Here is a 19,988-nt window from a genome sequence, read left to right on the forward strand (position 1 = left end):
TTTCTGGGTGGCCTGGGTGAGATGGAGGGAGGAGTGAGTGAAATCAAAGTGGAGGTGGTTAGGTTTGAGGAGGTCAGTACTGATTGTTCTGCAGGTTTGCTTTTAAATAAGGAAAAGATAGTTCCAACTGCTTTCAGTATAAATTATTTCCCACTCTAATGTCTGTATTTAAAAAGTTTTAGATATGCTGGAAAATTTTCTGGGCAGATGGAGGTTGTCTAACCCAAGTCATTAATTGCACTATCAATATTAGAGGCTACATCAGAAGGTTCGGGCAGAATATTCCTGACCTCTGCATTCAAGGTGTGCATGTGCATGCGAGAGGACGTCCTCTCCATCCCAGCTCACAACAAATGCAAACGTCTCAACATTCACTCATTACCCACGTGGACCATTACGTGCCCTGCTTAAACCCACAAGAGACCAGAATGTTTGCTTTGCCACCACTTTTCAGCACATTAGCCCATTCTGCACCTGTCATTTGGTTGGGAACTTGTAATTAACAATATATTTGTGTGCTTGCAGCCCTTGCACTAGGTTGGAGAGATCATAGACTTAGAACATAGTATTGAAGGCAACTTGAAAAGAAGCAGCATTCAACTTGTAAATGGTATATACTGTAACTACATGGTGCTGTTGTTGAATGGAGTGGAGTGAATGTTTAAGGAAGTGGATGAGATGTCAGTCAAGCAGGTTGACCTGGATGGTGTGAAAACTTCAAGTTTTATTGGAGCTACACACATCCAGCCTGGAGAGAATTGCCACAGAATGCAGTGGAGGCTGGGATGTTGGATGCCTTCTAGGCAGAGATCGATAAATTCTTGATCTCACAAGGAATCAAGGGCTACGGGGAGAGTGCAGGGAAGTGGAGTTGAAATGCCGATCAGCCGTGATTTAAATGGCTGAGTGGACTTGATGGGCCGAATGGCCGTACTTCCACTCCTATATCTTTTGGTCTTACAGTCTAATTCTTTCACACTCCTGAAATGCCTTGTGGTAAAGTGGAAAGGCACATCAGAAGTAAGTGTCTTGTCAGGTGTGTCACTACTCTTGTAACCACTGTATATAAAACTGTAGTAAAACATGATGACTAATTGTTCTTCAAAATAGCAGATATGCAAGATAATTAGTAAAATGAAGCCAGTAGAGAAACGGGAAGTTTTTGTTTTAAAAACATCTGGAATGCTGTGTCAGAAAAGTCACAAAGCAGATTCACTAGTAGCTTTTAAAATGAGAATTGAATCACTACGTTATTTAATCATTCATTCATTTAGGCAAAGTATTTATGTTGGTAGTCGATTTTGAAATTCTGGTCAATGGTAACCCCCAGGACATAGATGGTTTGGGATCGGGCAAATACTGTTGCATGTCAAGGAAAGGGCATTAGCAACTCAAAGAGAAAGAAGGATACTGTGGATACTGGAAATCTGCAACTCAGCAGATTTGAAAGTATCTGTGAAGACATAGAGAGTTAATGTTTCAAATCCAGTAACAACTCTTCCTCAGAACTCAAAACATTAACTGTTTCTCTCCCCACAGATACTGTCAAACTTGTGAAGTTTCTCCAGCTTTTTCTGTGTTTATTGAAGGTGATTAGACTCTGTTGTCTTGGAAGTTGTCATTCTCTGGCTTGCGTACGACGAATATTAATTGCTATTTTTCACCTTGAACCTTGATGTCGCAGCAGAGCACAGGCTGCTTCAGTATCAACTAAGTTCCAATGAAATATATGCAATCAGTGAACATCCCCACTTCGGACTTTACAATGGATGGAAAATAAAGCAGTTGAAAATGGTCGGACATTGGGTATTGCCCTGAGAAACTCCTGCTGTGATGCCTTGGATTTGAGATAATTGGCCTTCAACAACCACAGCAATTTTACTTGGTACTAGTTAGTTCTCCATCCATTAAAAATTGAAATGGTTACAAACCAGTGATCCCCTTTACAGCCTTCTGATACAAGTTTGGTATTATATGTAGAGCACCCACAAAAAAAAAGCAAGGTTAAATTGCTCTCCGTCATCAGTTACAGAAAATTGACGCTTTGAGAAAAGGCAGTATTCAGTTGAATAGTGAATCACAATTTAGGTTAGTAAGCCGCACAAACCATTTTGCAAATGAATTACTTAGTTGATTTTTAAACCTTATTTACACCAGAGACTGGGGTCTAATAGAAATGAACATATTTCTGCAACTTGATTTCCTTTTATTCTAATTATAAAGATTTGATACTATGTTATACTTTACAGGATGGTTGTAATTACTCTTTGCATTGATGTTTATGCTGATATGGATCCAAAGCTTTTGGTGGAAATTTGGTGAGCACATCATTCCAGGGTTTAATCCCAGAAATCAATAACAGGTTTACATATTTTCAAGCTGATTCTCTAAAAACATCCTGGCTTTACCACATTGCCAAATATAACTTATAAACCATGAAAACAAAATAGACTTATTTTAAGTTTGTACTTTTGCTTTAAAATGTGAAGCAGAATTCTCAATCTGAGCCAAACAAAGGATAATATCCATCTCCTACATGGTAGTAAGGTCTTGTTTTAGTGGAATGGGACAGCAGTATACCAGAGCATTGCACACCTTCATTTTTTTTTCCCCTGCCTTCTACACAACCATCCTGAAGACTTATTCTGACCGACTCCAAGATCCAGAATTTCAGTGAGCATTCCTTCTTCATTCATCAATGTCATTGGCTCTATGATAAGAACTATCTTCTCCTCAAATGCAAAAATATTCAAACCACATTTACAATAAAAATTGAGCTCTTTAATAATCCAGTCTAATGTACTCAATACAATTCCAGCCACAGACTCTTCAAACATTTGAATGGGACAAAATATTGAGTAAAGCATGAATTTAAATAAGGCAATGTGCTTTACTTCAATAACTTTAGTATTTTATCTGCCCGCAGTTTGGCAAAATATTAACGCTATTGAATTACAAACACATCATTTCCTGTCTATACACAGGGCATTCTTTCAGTCAGTTTTTAACTTGTCTTGCTCACTATGATGCCTAACTCTTGAATTCAGATAGCCTGTTATTAAGTCTGAGTTCTGATACATCAACACACCCGTTAGCGTTAGCCCGATTCCAGCGTAGCTCAACGCAGTCATCTCGCTGCCAAAGAGGACTTGTGAAATGACAAGGTTTCCGACCATGTTCAGGTTGCCCAAAACATGCAGAGTGACAGCAGAAGTAAGTGTGGTGACACAAAAACTCGCTAGGTTGTACAGTACTGAGCCTAGACAGCTAAGAAGGATGAAAATCCAAAGTTTGTTGTCGTACTTGGTCGATGGCTCCCATTCATTGCCACCCTCCAGCAGTAAAGCAGCTGAAATAAGGATGCAGAAACTTGGGATGGACATCAAATAGAGCAGGATGACAGAGTTGATCTTTTCTTCCTGAAGCAGAATACCTGGAAAACAGAAAATGATGAGTGTTGCATTACGGGACTCAAAATGTGTAATATACAATTTTACATTAAACACCAACAAAATGTTACTAATGGAGACATTGGGGAGCTTGAGGCAGCGGCACTGTGGAAGTGGACAAAGGACAGAGGCAGAAGCAAAAAAAAAGGGAAGTAGTGCAAAAGTTCAGTGAGTGCTGAAAGAGAGATACTCACAGGTGACTTTTCCAGCATTTTTGAAGACAAATATAAGCTCACACTTTGGAATCTATTTGAATTTTCAAATGAACCTAGGCAACTTCAAAAGTGTATCTTTCAAAGGCCAAAGAATTCCTCATGAGAAGGTTTCTTTGAATCGCCAGTCACTGCATTGAGCTGTATGGTGTTTCCATAGCAACAACTCAGCACAGCAAACAGCAAAAGTTATGTTTCCCTTAAGGCACATAAAATGTAAGTGTGGAAAAATACAAGCTGACTAAACCCAAGCTAAGAAATGTTTTATTCAATCCAATAACCATGAAACCAAACTGTGTGGGAGGTGCTGTGGGTGAGATCCTTCCTAAACAGCAGTACTGTAACTTCATACATAACATCTGCTTTCACTAGCTGTTGATCTGCCAGTAGAGGTAACAAGTTCCTTCCTGAATAACGTTCAATGATGAAGGTGACTCACTAATTTTAAAAACAAATGTGTTTCTCGTGTGTCAACGTTGACTGGAAATTATAACAGCAACACAGCTTTGTTTGCTAAATGCAATTTTTCAGTCAGGTCAATTATTTAAGTTATGATACTTCTGAGCCCTGTATGCTTAGAGACAGCTGTTATGAAAACAAACATGGTACACAGATTATTGAAGACAAACCCCACCTGACGAGAACAATGATTGTCAAAGGCAAAGTTTATGATTCCCCAACTAGTATTAAAAACTGAAGGAACTCCGGATACTGTAAATCAGGAACAAAACCAAAAGTTGCTGGAAAAGCTCAGCAGGTCTGGCAGCATCTGTGAAGGAAAAAGCAAAGTTAACGTTTTGGGTCCAGTGACCCTTCCTCTGACAGGAAACTGCAAACGGGAAAAAATTCAAGCTAAGACTTAGTTCTACTGACCGCTTACCAATTAAAGGATTGCTATAGTCGACAACATGATGTCATCACCAAAGAGAACTGCAAGAAAGCCCCCTCATTTCCCTTTTAGTTTAGGCTCTAGATCTACGGACAGTGTTCTTTTTTCCTATTTCACTCATGATATGCCTGAAAAACTATTATTCTCATCTGTCTTGGGGGCGTCTCTCATAATACTGAGTCGGTCCAGCTGGGACCAGGGGTGTTGACCAAGTCATGTGTCTCTTAGCCAGAGTTGGTCATACCCAGGGAGAAGACAATAACAGCCAATTAGACAGGGGTGTATCTCTGGAACAACAGGATCGTCCTGAAGCCTGACAGACTACACGAGAAAAGGTTTCTGAGATGAGGAGACAGTCATCTAGGAATCACCATCCCACTGAGAGACCGAACATGACAATATGGACTACGGAAGGTCATTTTCTTTTTCATGTTAGCTGCAATGCCTGTATAATTGTCATGTATTGGATGTGAAAGTTACAGGGAATCATGAATAAGGGGGGAGCTGTTACCTTGGTAGCTTGGTATATCTAGCCCCTTTAAGAGAGTGGATTAGGTGACCCAGAGGTAGGAGCTAGGGAAAGCAGTCTAAAAATTGACTGTGGAGCTGAGAAGACCCATAGTAAAAGTATTCCATGGTCAAGTTTATCCTCTGTCTACTTTATGTTCTACTTACAGTTCTAGTCAATCACAAACATAATATTTTAAAAATCTTTTAAAAAATCTTAAACAGTGGTCACAGACAGACATTGACCATGGTCATATTTCCTATTTGCGATAACTTGTAGAAAAGTGTGGTTTCATTTCTAATGCATTAATTCCTGCAGGTTCATGAAGACAATGTAGAGAAAACATTGGGTTAGGACAGGATTGGATTAAACCTGTAGTGAGGAGTACTATTAATAGATTTCAAGCCAGTTATACTGATCAAAATCAAAATATATTATGCTTTTATTTCTTTTCGAGGTGAGAGTTTATGAACTTCCTTTCTCTTAGCTCCCTCATTCCAAATGCAGTATTACAGGTGTTTCCTCAATACATGTATAAGTAAGTAAAGTTGCTATATTCTCAAAAGGACCATACAACTGTTGAGCGAGAGCGAGACAGATACACACACACAGAGACAGAGAGAATGAATTTGTGGTGAGTTTAACCTTACAGTAACCAAGCCTCAGTCAAGGGGTGAGCTTGAGAAGGCAGGACTTTCATGGTAACCTCAGCCAGTAGCGGATGTGCACAGACAATTAATAACCACTATCTGTTTATTTTTAACCCTAAAAAAGAAGTAACCAACATGATTGACTCCTCCCACTTCCTACAGACTAAGGGGGTGGCCATGGGCACCCGCATGGGCCCCAGCTATGCCTGCCTCTTTGTAGGTTACGTGGAACAGTCCATCTTCCGCACCTACACAGGCCCCAAACCCCACCTCTTCCTCCGGTACATTGATGACTGTATCGGCGCCGCCTCTTGCTCCCCAGAGGAGCTCGAACAGTTCATCCACTTCACCAACACCTTCCACCCCAACCTTCAGTTCACCTGGGCCATCTCCAGCACATCCCTCACCTTCCTGGACCTCTCAGCCTCCATCTCAGGCAACCAGCTTGTAACTGATGTCCATTACAAGCCCACCGACTCCCACAGCTACCTAGAATACACCTCCTCCCACCCACCCTCCTGCAAAAATTCCATCCCCTATTCCCAATTCCTCCGCCTCCGCCGCATCTGCTCCCACGATAAGACATTCCACTCCCGCACATCCCAGATGTCCAAGTTCTTTAAGGACCGCAACTTCCCCCCCACGGTGATTGAGAACGCCCTTGACCGCGTCTCCCGCATTTCCCGCGACACATCCCTCACACCCCGCCCCCGCCACAACCGCCCCAAGAGGATCCCCCTCGTTCTCACACACCACCCTACCAACCTCCGGATACAACGCATTATCCTCCGACACTTCCGCCATTTACAATCCGACCCCACCACCCAAGACATTTTTCCATCCCCACCCCTGTCTGCTTTCCGGAGAGACCACTCTCTCCGTGACTCCCTTGTTCGCTCCACACTGCCCTCCAACCCCACCACACCCGGCACCTTCCCCTGCAACCGCAGGAAATGCTACACTTGTCCCCACACCTCCTCCCTCACCCCCATCCCAGGCCCCAAGATGACATTCCACATTAAGCAGAGGTTCACCTGCACATCTGCCAATGTGGTATACTGCATCCACTGTACCCGGTGCGGCTTTCTCTACATTGGGGAAACCAAGCGGAGGCTTGGGGACCGCTTTGCAGAACACCTCCGCTCAGTTCGCAACAAACAACTGCACCTCCCAGTCGCAAACCATTTCCACTCCCCCTCCCATTCTCTTGATGACATGTCCATCATGGGCCTCCTGCACTGCCACAATGATGCCACCCGAAGGTTGCAGGAACAGCAACTCATATTCCGCCTGGGAACCCTGCAGCCATATGGTATCAATGTGGACTTCACCAGTTTCAAAATCTCCCCTTCCCCCACTGCATCCCTCAACCAGCCCAGTTCATCCCCTCCCCCCACTGCACCACACAACCAGCCCAGCTCTTCCCCCCCACCCACTGCATCCCAAAACCAGTCCAACCTGTCTCTGCCTCCCTAACCGGTTCTTCCTCTCACCCATCCCTTCCTCCCACCCCAAGCCGCACCCCCAGCTACCTACTAACCTCATCCCACCTCCTTGACCTGTCCGTCTTCCCTGGACTGACCTATCCCCTCCCTACCTCCCCACCTACACCCTCTCCACCTATCTTCTTTACTCTCCATCTTCGGTCCGCCTCCCCCTCTCTCCCTATTTATTCCAGTTCCCTCCCCCCATCCCCCTCTCTGATGAAGGGTCTAGGCCCGAAACGTCAGCTTTTGTGCTCCTGAGATGCTGCTTGGCCTGCTGTGTTCATCCAGCCTCACATTTTATTATCTTGGAATCTCCAGCATCTGCAGTTCCCATTATCTCTAACCAACATGATTAACTGGACAGACACATGACAAACATTGATCAGGCAAAGGAACTAGAGGCACCCATACAATAGTACTTTAATTACTTTCGTCTTTCCTCCCAAGGCAATGACAATTAATGTCTTGGTCTGAAGGAGTGTTTGTTGTTGTTGGATGATTACATGAGATTCAGCCCTCTGCACATTGCGCATACATAAATGGCTAATATTTATTTCGTGGTCAGCATTTATTTATAAAAACATACAATTCAGATGAGTGTGCTCTAAGTATATCCACTGAATATCAAATCTCTGCCAGATGGAAAGTGACCTTAAGCCATGTGATTACTTTGAATCACAGTCTATGTATAGGATGGTTAAATTGCAGCAGTACAGATTCTAACACATGCACAAGTGTGTATGAAAGAAACTGTTTGTAACAATAATCAGTACTTGGTTGCTACTCAATTATTGAGTTGTATAGCACGGAAACAGACCCATTGGTCCAACTCATCCCTGTCAACCAGATATCTGAAACTAATCTAGTCCAATTTGCCAACATTTTACCTATATCCCTCTAAGCCTTCTTATTCATATACCTATCCAGACGCCTTTTAATGTTGTTATTGTACCAGCCTCCACCACTTCCTCTGGCAGCTCATTCCATACACAAACGACCATCTGAGATAAAAAGTTGCCTCTCAGGTCCCTTTTAAATCTTTCACCTCTCACCTTAAACCTATGCCCTCTAGCTTTAGACTCCCGTACCCCAGTGAAAATGAACTTGTCCATTTACCCCACCCATGCTCCTCATGATTTTATATAACTCAATATGGTCATCCTTCAGCCTCTGATGCTACAGGGAAAATAGCCCCACTCTATTCAGCTTCCCCTTTCAGCTCAAATCCTCCAAGCCCACCAAACATCCTTTTCTGAACCCTTTCATGTTTAACAACATCTTTCACACACAGCAGTTAGCCAAGAATTGAATTCAGTGTTCCAGAAATGGCCTAACAGCCACAACATAACCTCCCAAATCCTATACTCAATGCACTGACAAATAAAGACAAGCGCACTAAAAACCTTCCTCACTATCCTATCTACCTGTGACTCCACTTTCAAGGAACTATGAACTTGCACCCTGGGTCTCTTTGCTCAGCAACACTCCCATGGCCCTACCATTAAGTGTATAAGTCCTTCCCCGATTTGCCTTTCCAAAATGCAGCACTTCACATTTATCTAAATTAAACTCCATCTGCCAGTCCTTGGCAGTGATCAAGGTCCTGTTGAACTCAGATAATCCTCTTCACTCCACCATACCACCAATTTTGGTGTCACCTGCAAACTTACTCACCATTCCTCTTAAATGATAAAAAGCCCAGCCCCAATCCTTGTGGCATACCGCTGGCCTCCAGTCTGAAAAATAACCCTCCACCGTCTTTTATTGTGTTAGCTGTTGCAGCTTGCTCAGTTAGGATGGGAAATGTTGGACTAGAAAAACAGTGGTCAACATTCCAAAAAGCACAAGGTGACATGACCATAATTACCATAATAACATTCACAAAATTCTGCTTTCCATTTATCAGCCAGATAAAAGTAATTGAAAGATACGTAGTTTGCAGTACCAACTTGGCACACACAAGTCCAGAATCTGCTGGGAAAATTTACTTAGAAGTTTAATGGGGACATTAATACTTGTGTATAAATAGCCTAACAATTTTATGGCAAAGAAATGTTCCACAAATCTACAAATAAACCCAAATTGATAGGTGATCCATACCACTCCCAAAAATGGAAGCTTGCCTACAACCTCCCCACAAATTTCAAAAAATTGCTGCATTACTGAACTGGTAAAATATATTGCATTACCACAGAATGTTAGGGGTCATTCTTGGTGAGCTAAGATTCCTGTTCACAATGAGACTTACGTTACTGCAATGGTACTCAACAACTAAAATTATGGAATTATGTTCCTACTGAAAATAAAAAAAGGTATTCAACATGCTGACTTAAACTGTACAGGAATAGCTACATCCATTTTCTTTTATAGCCATTATGTTATCCAAATAAGTACAACAACTCCATTTTCCCTTTGTCTTTTCGAAATATGTTATGTATTGAGTGTTTAATTTTGTAGTCCTGATTTTTTTGTAGTCATGTCTCAATAAATTTCCACTCTGATCACCCTGTATGGATCAACCATGTCAGATTTGTGTGTCTAGGCTTTTGATTCAAAGCCAGTTTCTGACAGATGGAAATACCTGATCCCATATCCAAATTAGATTCGGGAGAGAAAAAAGGAGCAAAGACAGGCTTTTAAAGGTGGGGATATGATGTGCTTGGAAAACCAAAGATAAGTTACATTAACTGAGGAAGAAAAATATTAAAGGGATGAAATTAAACAGAAAATGGAGAGAGGATGAAGGGGAAGTATGTTGGCTGTATGACTCTAATATTCAGATATTTAAAATATAATTTATGCAGGACATATTTGCATTTTATTGTGTAGCTCATAATTAACAATGTCTTAACAAGATTTACTTCAAACAATGAAGCACTGTTATAGTGTTGCATTAATATTCACAACAGTATTACAGAATGTCAGACCCAGAGACACATTCAGCAGTATGACATTTGAAATAGACTGAAAGCTGGAAGGGAGCAATAAAATTAATAGAGTGCCTATTTTTAGCCGATGTATAAAAATTCACACAACTGAACATTTGCGTGGAAGTATTAACAACTGTGAGTAGGTAGCATAAGAACATTCAGCAGTCAATGAGAAGCAATTATTCCATGAATGGAGCTATTAAAACACTGATAGCCTCCATGAATCTCAAGAAAATTATCTTTTAAAATTACACGGTGGGATGTTACAGTGTCAGTGACCCCATTCGGCAACACGAAGGTCAATAAGTAACCTGCCTCACAGAAGCCCCAACTTTGTTGTGTTCGTATGTTCATACCTGCCTGCAGTTGGGCCCTCCATCCTTTTTTAAGCCCTGAAGGAGGTGCTGATGAATTCAAGGGACATTTGTGAGGCTACTTTTAGAATACTGTGTTCCATTCTGGTCTCCCTGCTATAGGAAAGTTGTTGTTAAATTTGGAAGAGTTCAGAAAAGATTTACAGGTATGTTGTCAGGATTGCTGGGTCAGCTATATGGCCAGGCTGAATAGGCTAGGGCTTTTCTCCCTTGAGCACCCGAGGCTGAGGGGTATCGTTATGGAGGTCGTTTCAATCATGTCGGGCTTGGATAGGGTGAGTAACCAAGGTCTTTTTCCCAGGGTAGTGGAATCTAAAACGGAGGGCATAGGTTTACGGTGAGGGGGAAAGATTTAAAAAGGGACCTAAGGGCCAACTTTTTCCGGTAGAGAATGGTACGTTTATGGAACAAGCTGCCAGAGGTGGTGTTGGAGGTAGGTACAATTACAACATTTAAAAAGCATCTGGATGGGTACATGAATAATAAGGGTTTAGAGGGATAAGGGCCAAAATGGTGGCAAGTGGAACCGATCAGTTTAGGATGACTGGTCAGCATAGACAAGTTGAACCGATGGGTCTGTTTCCATGCTGTATAATTCTATGACTCATTCAACCGGCCTGTTTACAAATTAAGTTTTTTTTCACAACATACTTTCCTATGCATTTGTGTGTCATCTGCAAATTTAGCTACCATGTCATCTAAGAAACTTATATAAATTGTAAGATGTTGAGACACGAGCACAGACCCCCGTAGGATTCCATGCGTTACCTCCTGCCAATCAGACAAGGATCCAATAATGCATACTCTGTTTTCTCCCAGCCAGCCAGCCAGCTAACCTTCTATCCACACTAATGTGTTTACCCCTACACTCTAAACTTTTATTTTTTGCAATAACCTTGATGTGCCAACTTATCAAATGCCTTCTGCAAATACAAATACTGTACACTACATCGTTCCCTTTATCTATAGCACACATTCAATACTGCATTCCCTGGGAGATTTTCCTTTCACAAAACCATGCTACCTTTTCTTGAATAGTTTGAGTGTTAAGTGCCCAACAGAAACCTCTTTAATGATCAATTCTGACACCCTTCCCATTCAAACTTCAAGTTAACCAGTCTATAATTCGTGGTTTTTTAACTCTCTTGTTTTTTCATTAGAGGAATTATTGAGGGATCAACTCAAATTATGAATAAAACCTCTTTTTTTAAATTCATGAGGAAAGGAGACTGAACAATCAGCAATGTGTGTGTCAAGGTCTAATTGTCAACACTTACGAATATGAAGGTCTAAACTTAATGATCTTAGTTAGGGTTCCAACAGCTTACTTCTTTATTAGTAGCAGAGGTTCTTCAATTGTTTCATACATTTTTAAACTTTCCCCATGTTGGATGATCATAGAATACATAAATGTCTGTCTTTATACCAACACTAAATATTCTTAGCTTTTTGGCATCCTCCTACACTAACTCTGTTTGAAAGTTTCCATCGTACGCTTTAGTGGAATGGATCTGGAATCTTTGCCTGAATCAAACATAACGGCTGGCGCAGAGGGAATGGCAACTTCAATACTGCATTCACTTGGATTTTTGGCAGTCGTAATGCCTCTTCTTTCATTGTTGTGTGCTCCACTTAGAGGTCTCAACCTGGCCAGAGACTAGGCAGGCAAAACTTGTTTTCTTTTGAGTTATCTTTCCAATAAAAGGAAGTGAGGAGCTTTAAACTCATTTTCCTGAAGCAGAGATTGTATCCATGACAGCATGGACGATTTTTCAGCCTTTGCAAGTAACCAGGAAGCCCATCGTGTACATAAGAATGGCAAGGTATTATGATAGCACCTCACATATTCAAAGTTGGAAATATCCAGGATCACACAAATGGGTTTTCAGGGATGCTATGTAACATTTATCATTTGATTCAATTGTTAATCGGCCCAATGAGTTTCTATTGCCCAGTAAAAAAAATGTATTCACTGAGTTTAAAAAAAACTGATGGAAAGGATTTCCTCAGGCCTAATGATGAAAAAGTTGGGAAAATAAAGGCAAGAATAAAAAAAGTCAGACTCTTGACATTCAATTTTTTTTCAAAGTTTCCCCTTCATCTTTAAGTGGTGACTTCAGAATCTCACTATTGTGCAGCAACTATCTTATTTCCATGCATTTGCATCTCACTAACGATCCAGCTCGTCTCAATTTTATGCCATGTACAATTTCCCTCTTCTTCCTGAGAAATTAGATGGCATAAATTCCCAACATAAAAATCACAGCAGATATGACATATAGCAGGTCACCAAATGCTGGTCCCAGCCATCACCTAATCTGTCTTCAGCTTGATCCCCCTGCATCCACCATGGACACAATGATCCTTGCTTTTTGTCCACAAAAACAGCACAGCCAAACCAATAATCTTACCACATTATCATGGCTGATCTCTGTTCAATTCAAATACCACCAGCCATTCAGATCTTCGGAGATCAGGGGCAACAGTTGCTTGTATTCCTCTGCCAGGTCACTTTGTATGCAGGTACATACATAGATACATCTAAACAGAATGCATGTTGTGCCTCTTAGCTCACTTTCTTAGCACTCACTCAGTTTGTGCTTACTTGGAGGCTGCCAGCCTATGTGTCTTGCATTGCTTATATTAGCACATAGGGTCTTCAGTGCTCAGTTGCAGGCTGCAATCTCTGTGGGTATCATTTTGCAGAGCAAGAGACATGCAGCTTGTCACACTGGGAAGTAGTGACAGGAGATGTACGAGTCACTGTAGTGCATGGTCCTATGTCAATGTCAGAGCTAGAGCATGTTCCAGCAGTTTAAGCAGCTAACAGACTTCATGTAATTCCAGCAAATGGTCATATCTGAAAAATCAAAGGGGAGAAACCCTTACCGAGGTTAAGGGAATTGCAGTTAGTCAGGGGGTGCAGTCACAGTCTGTCTTGATTCTCATCCAATTCTGGTCAAAATAGATGGCCATAATCAATCCTGCAGGTGAAGCACAACCAGTTCAAGGATTACAGATCACTCTGGGTGCTGCGGAGACATCAGTCTGGCAGTGAGACTCAGTGGGGGATGGTTACTGAGTATTTTGTCCTCATTTTTTTTTACGTGAGGAGAAGTTGAGGCCAAGGTACCAAGTGGTCTGTTCCAAGCCAATAAAAGTAAACAGCTTGTGAGTCCTTGGTTTTTTTTGTTAAGTTGGAACAATAGAACCAGCATGAAGGGGTGGGGTCAAGTCCCCACAGAACCAGGCTTTTAGTTTTACTCTCTATAGCCATTGAGTTTGAAAATGGCTATACATCTCTCCCTGCTACAGCAAAATGCGAGTTCTTTCTCTCTCATTCAGTTTCTCTTGATGTTCTTTCCTCCTGGACTAGAGAACTGCATGTGAGACTATCTAGTTGACTGAATTTGCCTTTGCCAAGGTTGTGTTTATGGGTTGCCACTAATTTGGAACACTTGCTATTTAGTAGTTCAATAATCTGCTATTCTGTTAGAGTTGAGTTATTCCAATTCTTCTTTCCTTTGTTTATATTTTAACAATAATGTAAGAATAATGTGTGTTTTGCTTCAAGCCTAGTAGTTTGATAAATCAAATTGCAACCAGAACACAATGTCTCCTTATTCTTGCCTTTAAAAATAGAAAAAGTTGGGGTCTAGGCTATCTCTTAACATATTTTGAGGGAGTTCGATCTGGTCCGTAACAATATCCTCAAAGAAAAGTCTTCATGTCTGTCAAGCATAATTTCCCTATCATTAATCTATGATAACTCTGTCTAATTTTACTGTTACTTTCTAAGTATATAGTTATCACATCCTTTACAAAATTCCCTGCCACTAATGTCAAATTAACGGGTCTGTAGTTCTCTATTCTTCCTATTCCACCCTTCTTAAATAGTGTGATTACACTTGTATTTTCTAATCTGGAGAAATATTTCCAGAAAATATAGACTTTTTTAAAAAAAAAGATAACTACTAATGCACTAATTGTCTCTACAGTCACCAATTTCAACAATCTAAGATATAACTCATCTGGAGTCAAGAAATCACAGAATTAAAGAATTGATATGGTGCAGAGGTGAGTATCTCATGGAGTACCATTTCCTAGTTTTCTCCCTCTAAGCAGGTACATTAGCTCTGGGGCAGGAAACAGTGAGCAGGGATATGGTGTTCTTTTTCAGGTTGGCAATGCATGACTAGTGGGGTTCCAAAGGGATCAATGCTGGGACGACAACTGTTTACAATATATAACATTGACTTGGAGGAAGGAATTGAACGTTCTGTAGCCAAATTTTAAGAGGATTTAAAAATAGGTGGAACAGCAGGATGTGAGAGGGATCTAATTATTTTACAGAGTTAGAAATAATTCAGCAAAATGTCGGCAAATGGAGTATAATGTGGGAAAATGTAAAGTTGTTCATTTTGGATCAGAGAACAAAAGAACAAAGTATTATTTAAATGTAGAAAACTCCAGAAAAGCTGTAAACACAACTCAAAACATAAGTAATTTCCTGTGCACAAAACATAGAAAGCTCACATACAGGTGCGGCAGGTAATCAGGGAGGTTAATGGAATGCTGGCCAACCACCTTGAAATAGGAACAGGGAAGCCTTACTACAACCGTACAAGGTGCTAGTAACATCACATCCAGAGTACTCTGAGCAGTTTTGGACCTGTTATTTAAGGCACGATATTTCATTGGAGGCAGTTCAGACAAGGTTCACTCAGATGATCCCTGATATGGAGAGACTGTCCTATCGCAAGGACTAAACAGGTTGGGACTCTACACACAGGAGTTTAGAAAAATGAGGGGTGGTCTCATTGAAGCACATAGCATTGTTAAGGGCTTGGTAGGGTAAATTCTGAGAGGATGTTTCCCTTCATAGGAGAGTCTAGGACCAGAAGGCTATAGTCTCAGAATAAAGGGGTACCAATTTAAGACTGGGATGAGGAGATTTTTTTTCCCCCCTCTTGGAGGTTTGAGAGTCTTTGGAACTCCTAGCGACAGACAATTGTGGGGTCCTTGTATTAAATTAAGGCTGAGATAGATAGATTTGTGATCAGTAAGAAAATCAAAGGATATGGGAAATGGGCAGGATGTGAGAAATGTTGGACCATCCATGATCGTATTGAATGGCAGAGCAGATTCAAGGGGCTGAACAGTCTATCCCGGTTCCTATTTCTTATGGCTTTACTGGCCCTTTTCAAGTAATTCTCTAATACCCCTCTAATTCCGCAATTCAATTTACCTCCACTACACTCTCAAGGAGTGCATTCCAGACCCTAATCACTTGCTGCATAAAAGAAAATATTTCCTCACATTAATTTGCTTTTTTATGAATTAATTTAAATCTATGCTCACTGAATCTCAATATTTTCATAAGTGGGAACACTTCTGATTTATTTCATCTAGACCTTTCCTGATTTTAAGTACAAGGACACCCAGCTCCTTTCAGACATGAACTCTTCCCAGCCTCTTCCAATTTAAGAAATATTCCATCTTTCCATTTTCTTTCTACAAGAGAACTTCACATTTATTTGCATATATTCCACCTATGTTGTTGCCCATTCACTTAGCATATCCCAGACCACTCAAGGCATCCTTGCATCTTCTTCACAACATACCTTCCCACCTGGTTTTATTTCATCAGGAAATTAGCAAGTATTATAGTTGGTATCAGATCACGTCTGAATTATTTTCTTCTCCAAGTCTCAACTTCTCCCACCTATCTTCAGAGCTGAAATTCCAAATCCCTGGAATCATTCTTGGAAACATTTTCTGCACTCTCTCCAATGCCCTCACACCCTTCCTAAAATGTATTACCCAGAATTGGACATAACATTAAAAGCTCAGCTCTATTTTTTTCTGATTTAATTTACAAAGAAGCTTTCTCAGGCACTCAGGAGAGTTAAGAGTCAACCAGATTTGATGTATCATCTTAGTCCTGGGTAGGTAAGGTGGGTGGTGGTAGGGAGGGTAGATTTAGTGGAAGCTATTAACGAACCGGTTAGGATTTCATAACAAATCTAGGTTTCATTGTTTGGCTGAATAATTTTTTTTAAAGAAAACTGAATAGAATTTCTCCACCTACCATGGTGGAGGTGGGGAGGAGATGAATACATGCACTGTACCCAGTATTATCTCTATATAAATGCTGCTTATTTTTTATGTGAGAATACAAAGTGAATGATTCAATATGTAAATATCTCAGTGATGATGTATTGCACGAGTGAGGCTGAATTTAGAACTGTAAAACTAGTGGTAAATAATTATTGGTCATCTTTTTCTCATAAAGAGTGAAAAGATAACTTGGAGGAATCATTTGGATTGATAAATTGAGATACTGACTTTAAACACATTTAAGACAAAACGGATACCTGGTTGATGAGTTGCCACACTAAAGGGAGGAGGTTCACAACTGATTACCCACTTCTCAACCCAACTTACATTCTCACATCATTCCTGGTTGTGAATCATGAAACTATTATTCTGCAATCATGGTGTCACAATTGAATTTGTACTTGTGTTTTATGTAACCACCTCAACCCCTCAGTGCTTGAAAGTGATAGTGTCTGAGCCATGTACTATTATTATTAACATTTTTGTGGCGGTTAAGAAAATGTTAATCTTGGAGACTGGAGGAGTGTAATCTCCCTAAATTTCATGAAGCATCCTACCTCAATACTATTTCCCCAAGACAAGTTTGCAATTTTTTTCTGTTCATCACAAAACAATCAATTGTTAAGCACCCACCCACCCCCTTCCCAGCTGTCCCTGGTACTGTTTGTAAATGAGAGAAGAACAAGCCGACTCACTTTGTTGGATGGACTTCACTCCTCTCAACATGGTTGCAGCAAAAATGTAGAGACATCCTTTGTGATCAAACTGCACCTCGCCCATAAGACTAAATGATGCTCCCAGGCAGATGGGCATCATGGCAGTGTACTTGAGAATGTGATGGTCCTTACCCAGAAAGAGCTTTGATATGGCTATAGTAAAGAGAGGGGTAGTGGTGGAGATCACTTGTGCAAAGGAGAGCTGCACACAATTGAGACCCATATTTCCAAAGCCGATGGTGGCACAGAAGGTTAAGCTGAGCAGGAACACTTTGAACTTAGCAGCAGCAGGTAACCCGGTGACTTCTTTAATCTCCAGGTTGACGAATCCCATCCGGATCAAAGCGTAGTCGATAACAATGGCCGTTAGCATGTGCAGCGCCGACAGCAGCAAGGGGTACCGGAAATTGTAGACGGCGAAGATGCATTTGTTGAGGCTGGTTATGGTGGTGCCGGTGGCGAGAAGGACAGCCACCGCGGCCAGAGTGTGCAACATCCGCCGCTTCTTGTGGGCCGGCCCGGCCGCTGGCTCGCATATTGGCGGAGCAAACTCCGGGAACACATCAGTAGTTGTCATGGTAACTCCATCTCGGGCTGAAAAGATACAGTCTTTGAGTTACCCTTCTCCTCTCCCGTGTCCTCTAACGCTCCTAGGGGGTGAAATTCCAGGCAGACCCTCGCTGCTCTCCCGGGATAACAAGTGCTCAATATTTCCACAGTCACCGCCCATTGAACACAGTGTGCCTGTCAACGTTTCCTTAATGTTTTCCCTTCTTTAGGATACTAAGTCAGATTCCTCCTGAAGCAGCTGGGGAGACGTTTAAAATAATTGAAACGCGGTTCCTGAACTTCACCACGCCTTGCTGTTGTCTGATGAATCAGGCTCCGCTTTGTAACGTCTTAATAATCCGTTCCAGTTTTGCTCACTTCGGCCTCCAGCAAGCTGCTCACAGCCTCGGCTGCTCCAATGAATCAAGCGCAGAAATCCGCAGGATCACACACCAGACGTCACATTTCCAAATTTAGACTTTGATGAGGCGGTGCCAGCCTGGGCAACTTCCAATACACAAAACAAAAACCCAAACCGAGTGCAAAAAGGGGTATTCCCCCCCCCTCCCTTCTCATGAATTGTGAAGAATAACACACATGTTTAATGTTTGATGATGACGACGACCATCAGACATCGCATTTAAATCTATGACGGTGGGGTCCTGCCGTACTTCATACGCATTGCAAAACGCCAGGTTTTGTTTACACTGCAGAAACCGTATCCCTGTCACATGACATTTGTAATACCATTTACATCCTTCTTACAAATGTTGTAACGCTTAATGTCGCCTATAAACAAAATCCATCAGAATTTTAAAATTTTTCATTAATTCTTGCGCCAACTTGAAAATTCTCCGTCGTACTTTGATTTCCTTATTAAAAAATTAACCCTCATAAAACAGTAACTCGAAAACCTTCACTCTCTTGAAACTCACATGGTTAAAGGCGCAATTTTGCAGGAATTGAATTGTAAGTGTAAATTTGCAGAGGACACCCATTTCGGCAGACACAGTTAATTGTGCGGATGGAGACCGGAAGTTTTAGAACGGCAAAAAGGCTGTGAGTCAGTTCGATTTCAATGTGGATTTAAGATCAGAGGACAAGATATCGGAACCCTTGGAAAAGGTGAAAGTCGAGGCATCGTGCATGACCAAAATTAAGATATCGAATGTTTTAAACACAATCAGATGGGCCTTCAAGCTTTCTACGTGAATGGAACAGAAATCAAATTAACGCAGGCTGGGCAAATAAATTAGCTCTTTAAACATTATGTACACTGCACCACACAAAGTCCAAAGATATTTGCTAAAATACCTGCTTGACCGACATAAACTTTTGATACAGGTGCCTTTCCAGGTCCCACACAATATTCATTTCAATACATCAAACACGTCTGTCATGATGTTATTGAATGGCCCCATTTCCGCTCCTAATTTGTCTGTCTAAATAAATTGCCGACCATGTCAACTCCTAGTTCTCATTGTCCATACTTTATTCCTTGTCTCATTACTATTCCTCCTCTGCCTTACACCACCATCCCCTTCGTCATTTCATCTATCCTGCCTTTCAAAGAGAATTTTTTTTATCTCTCCGCTTGCCCCTTTTCGCCTGAAACCTGTAGCATCTTTAATCTCTGCAGTTTTGACAAAAGTACTTTCATTTCAAACGCTAACAACTTCTCACTCAGCGGCTGTCGCCTGACCTATTAAGCATTTCCAGCATGTCCTGTTTTTGTTTTTGATGTATGAAGGCTCCACAACCCACATAACGTATTCTAGTTCGCTGCCTATGCTTATTTTAGAGGGTATCAGATTAATGAATTAAGATTTAGTATGTTTGTATAACGTTTACATATTTAATATAAATCTTTACGAACGATTCTACATTATTTAAAAGAGTTAAAGCCTCACCTGCAGTTGACCCAGGACAATATAAGGGATGGTTCTTGCACTAGGTATCCAGCTGCTTCCCTGGATGCTGTTGTCAAGGCCGGTTTCCGTTGGCATGGAAAGGTTGACGCATGTAATCACGTGACATGGCGTTCTGACGCCTCCGGCACCGGCGTTTGCGGAAAGGCCTCATGCACGATGTAATCGGTTCGTGA

General features: G+C 41.3%; 1 protein-coding gene across 3 annotated transcripts; it reads right to left on the reverse strand.

The window, feature by feature from the left end:
- Positions 1-2,755: 2,755 nt before the first annotated feature.
- Positions 2,756-19,897, reverse strand: slc35e4 (solute carrier family 35 member E4). Of its 3 annotated transcripts, none has more exons than XM_059655103.1 (2): positions 17,468-19,035; positions 2,756-3,433 (listed from the first exon to the last, which is right to left on the reverse strand). In XM_059655103.1, the coding sequence occupies exons 1-2, from the start codon at positions 17,910-17,912 to the stop codon at positions 2,994-2,996; spliced, it is 885 nt and encodes a 294-aa protein (XP_059511086.1). In that variant the 5' UTR covers positions 17,913-19,035; the 3' UTR covers positions 2,756-2,993. The 3 variants fall into 3 exon arrangements, 2 of the variants coding, with proteins under 2 accessions (XP_059511086.1, XP_048412285.1); XM_048556328.2 differs by having other exon boundaries at positions 17,315-19,033; XR_007249976.2 differs by lacking the exon at positions 17,468-19,035 and adding an exon at positions 19,795-19,897 and having other exon boundaries at positions 3,320-3,433.
- Positions 19,898-19,988: the final 91 nt, after the last annotated feature.

This window comes from Stegostoma tigrinum, chromosome 26, assembly GCF_030684315.1.
Source record: "Stegostoma tigrinum isolate sSteTig4 chromosome 26, sSteTig4.hap1, whole genome shotgun sequence".
Classification (NCBI taxonomy): Eukaryota; Metazoa; Chordata; class Chondrichthyes; order Orectolobiformes; family Stegostomatidae; genus Stegostoma; species Stegostoma tigrinum.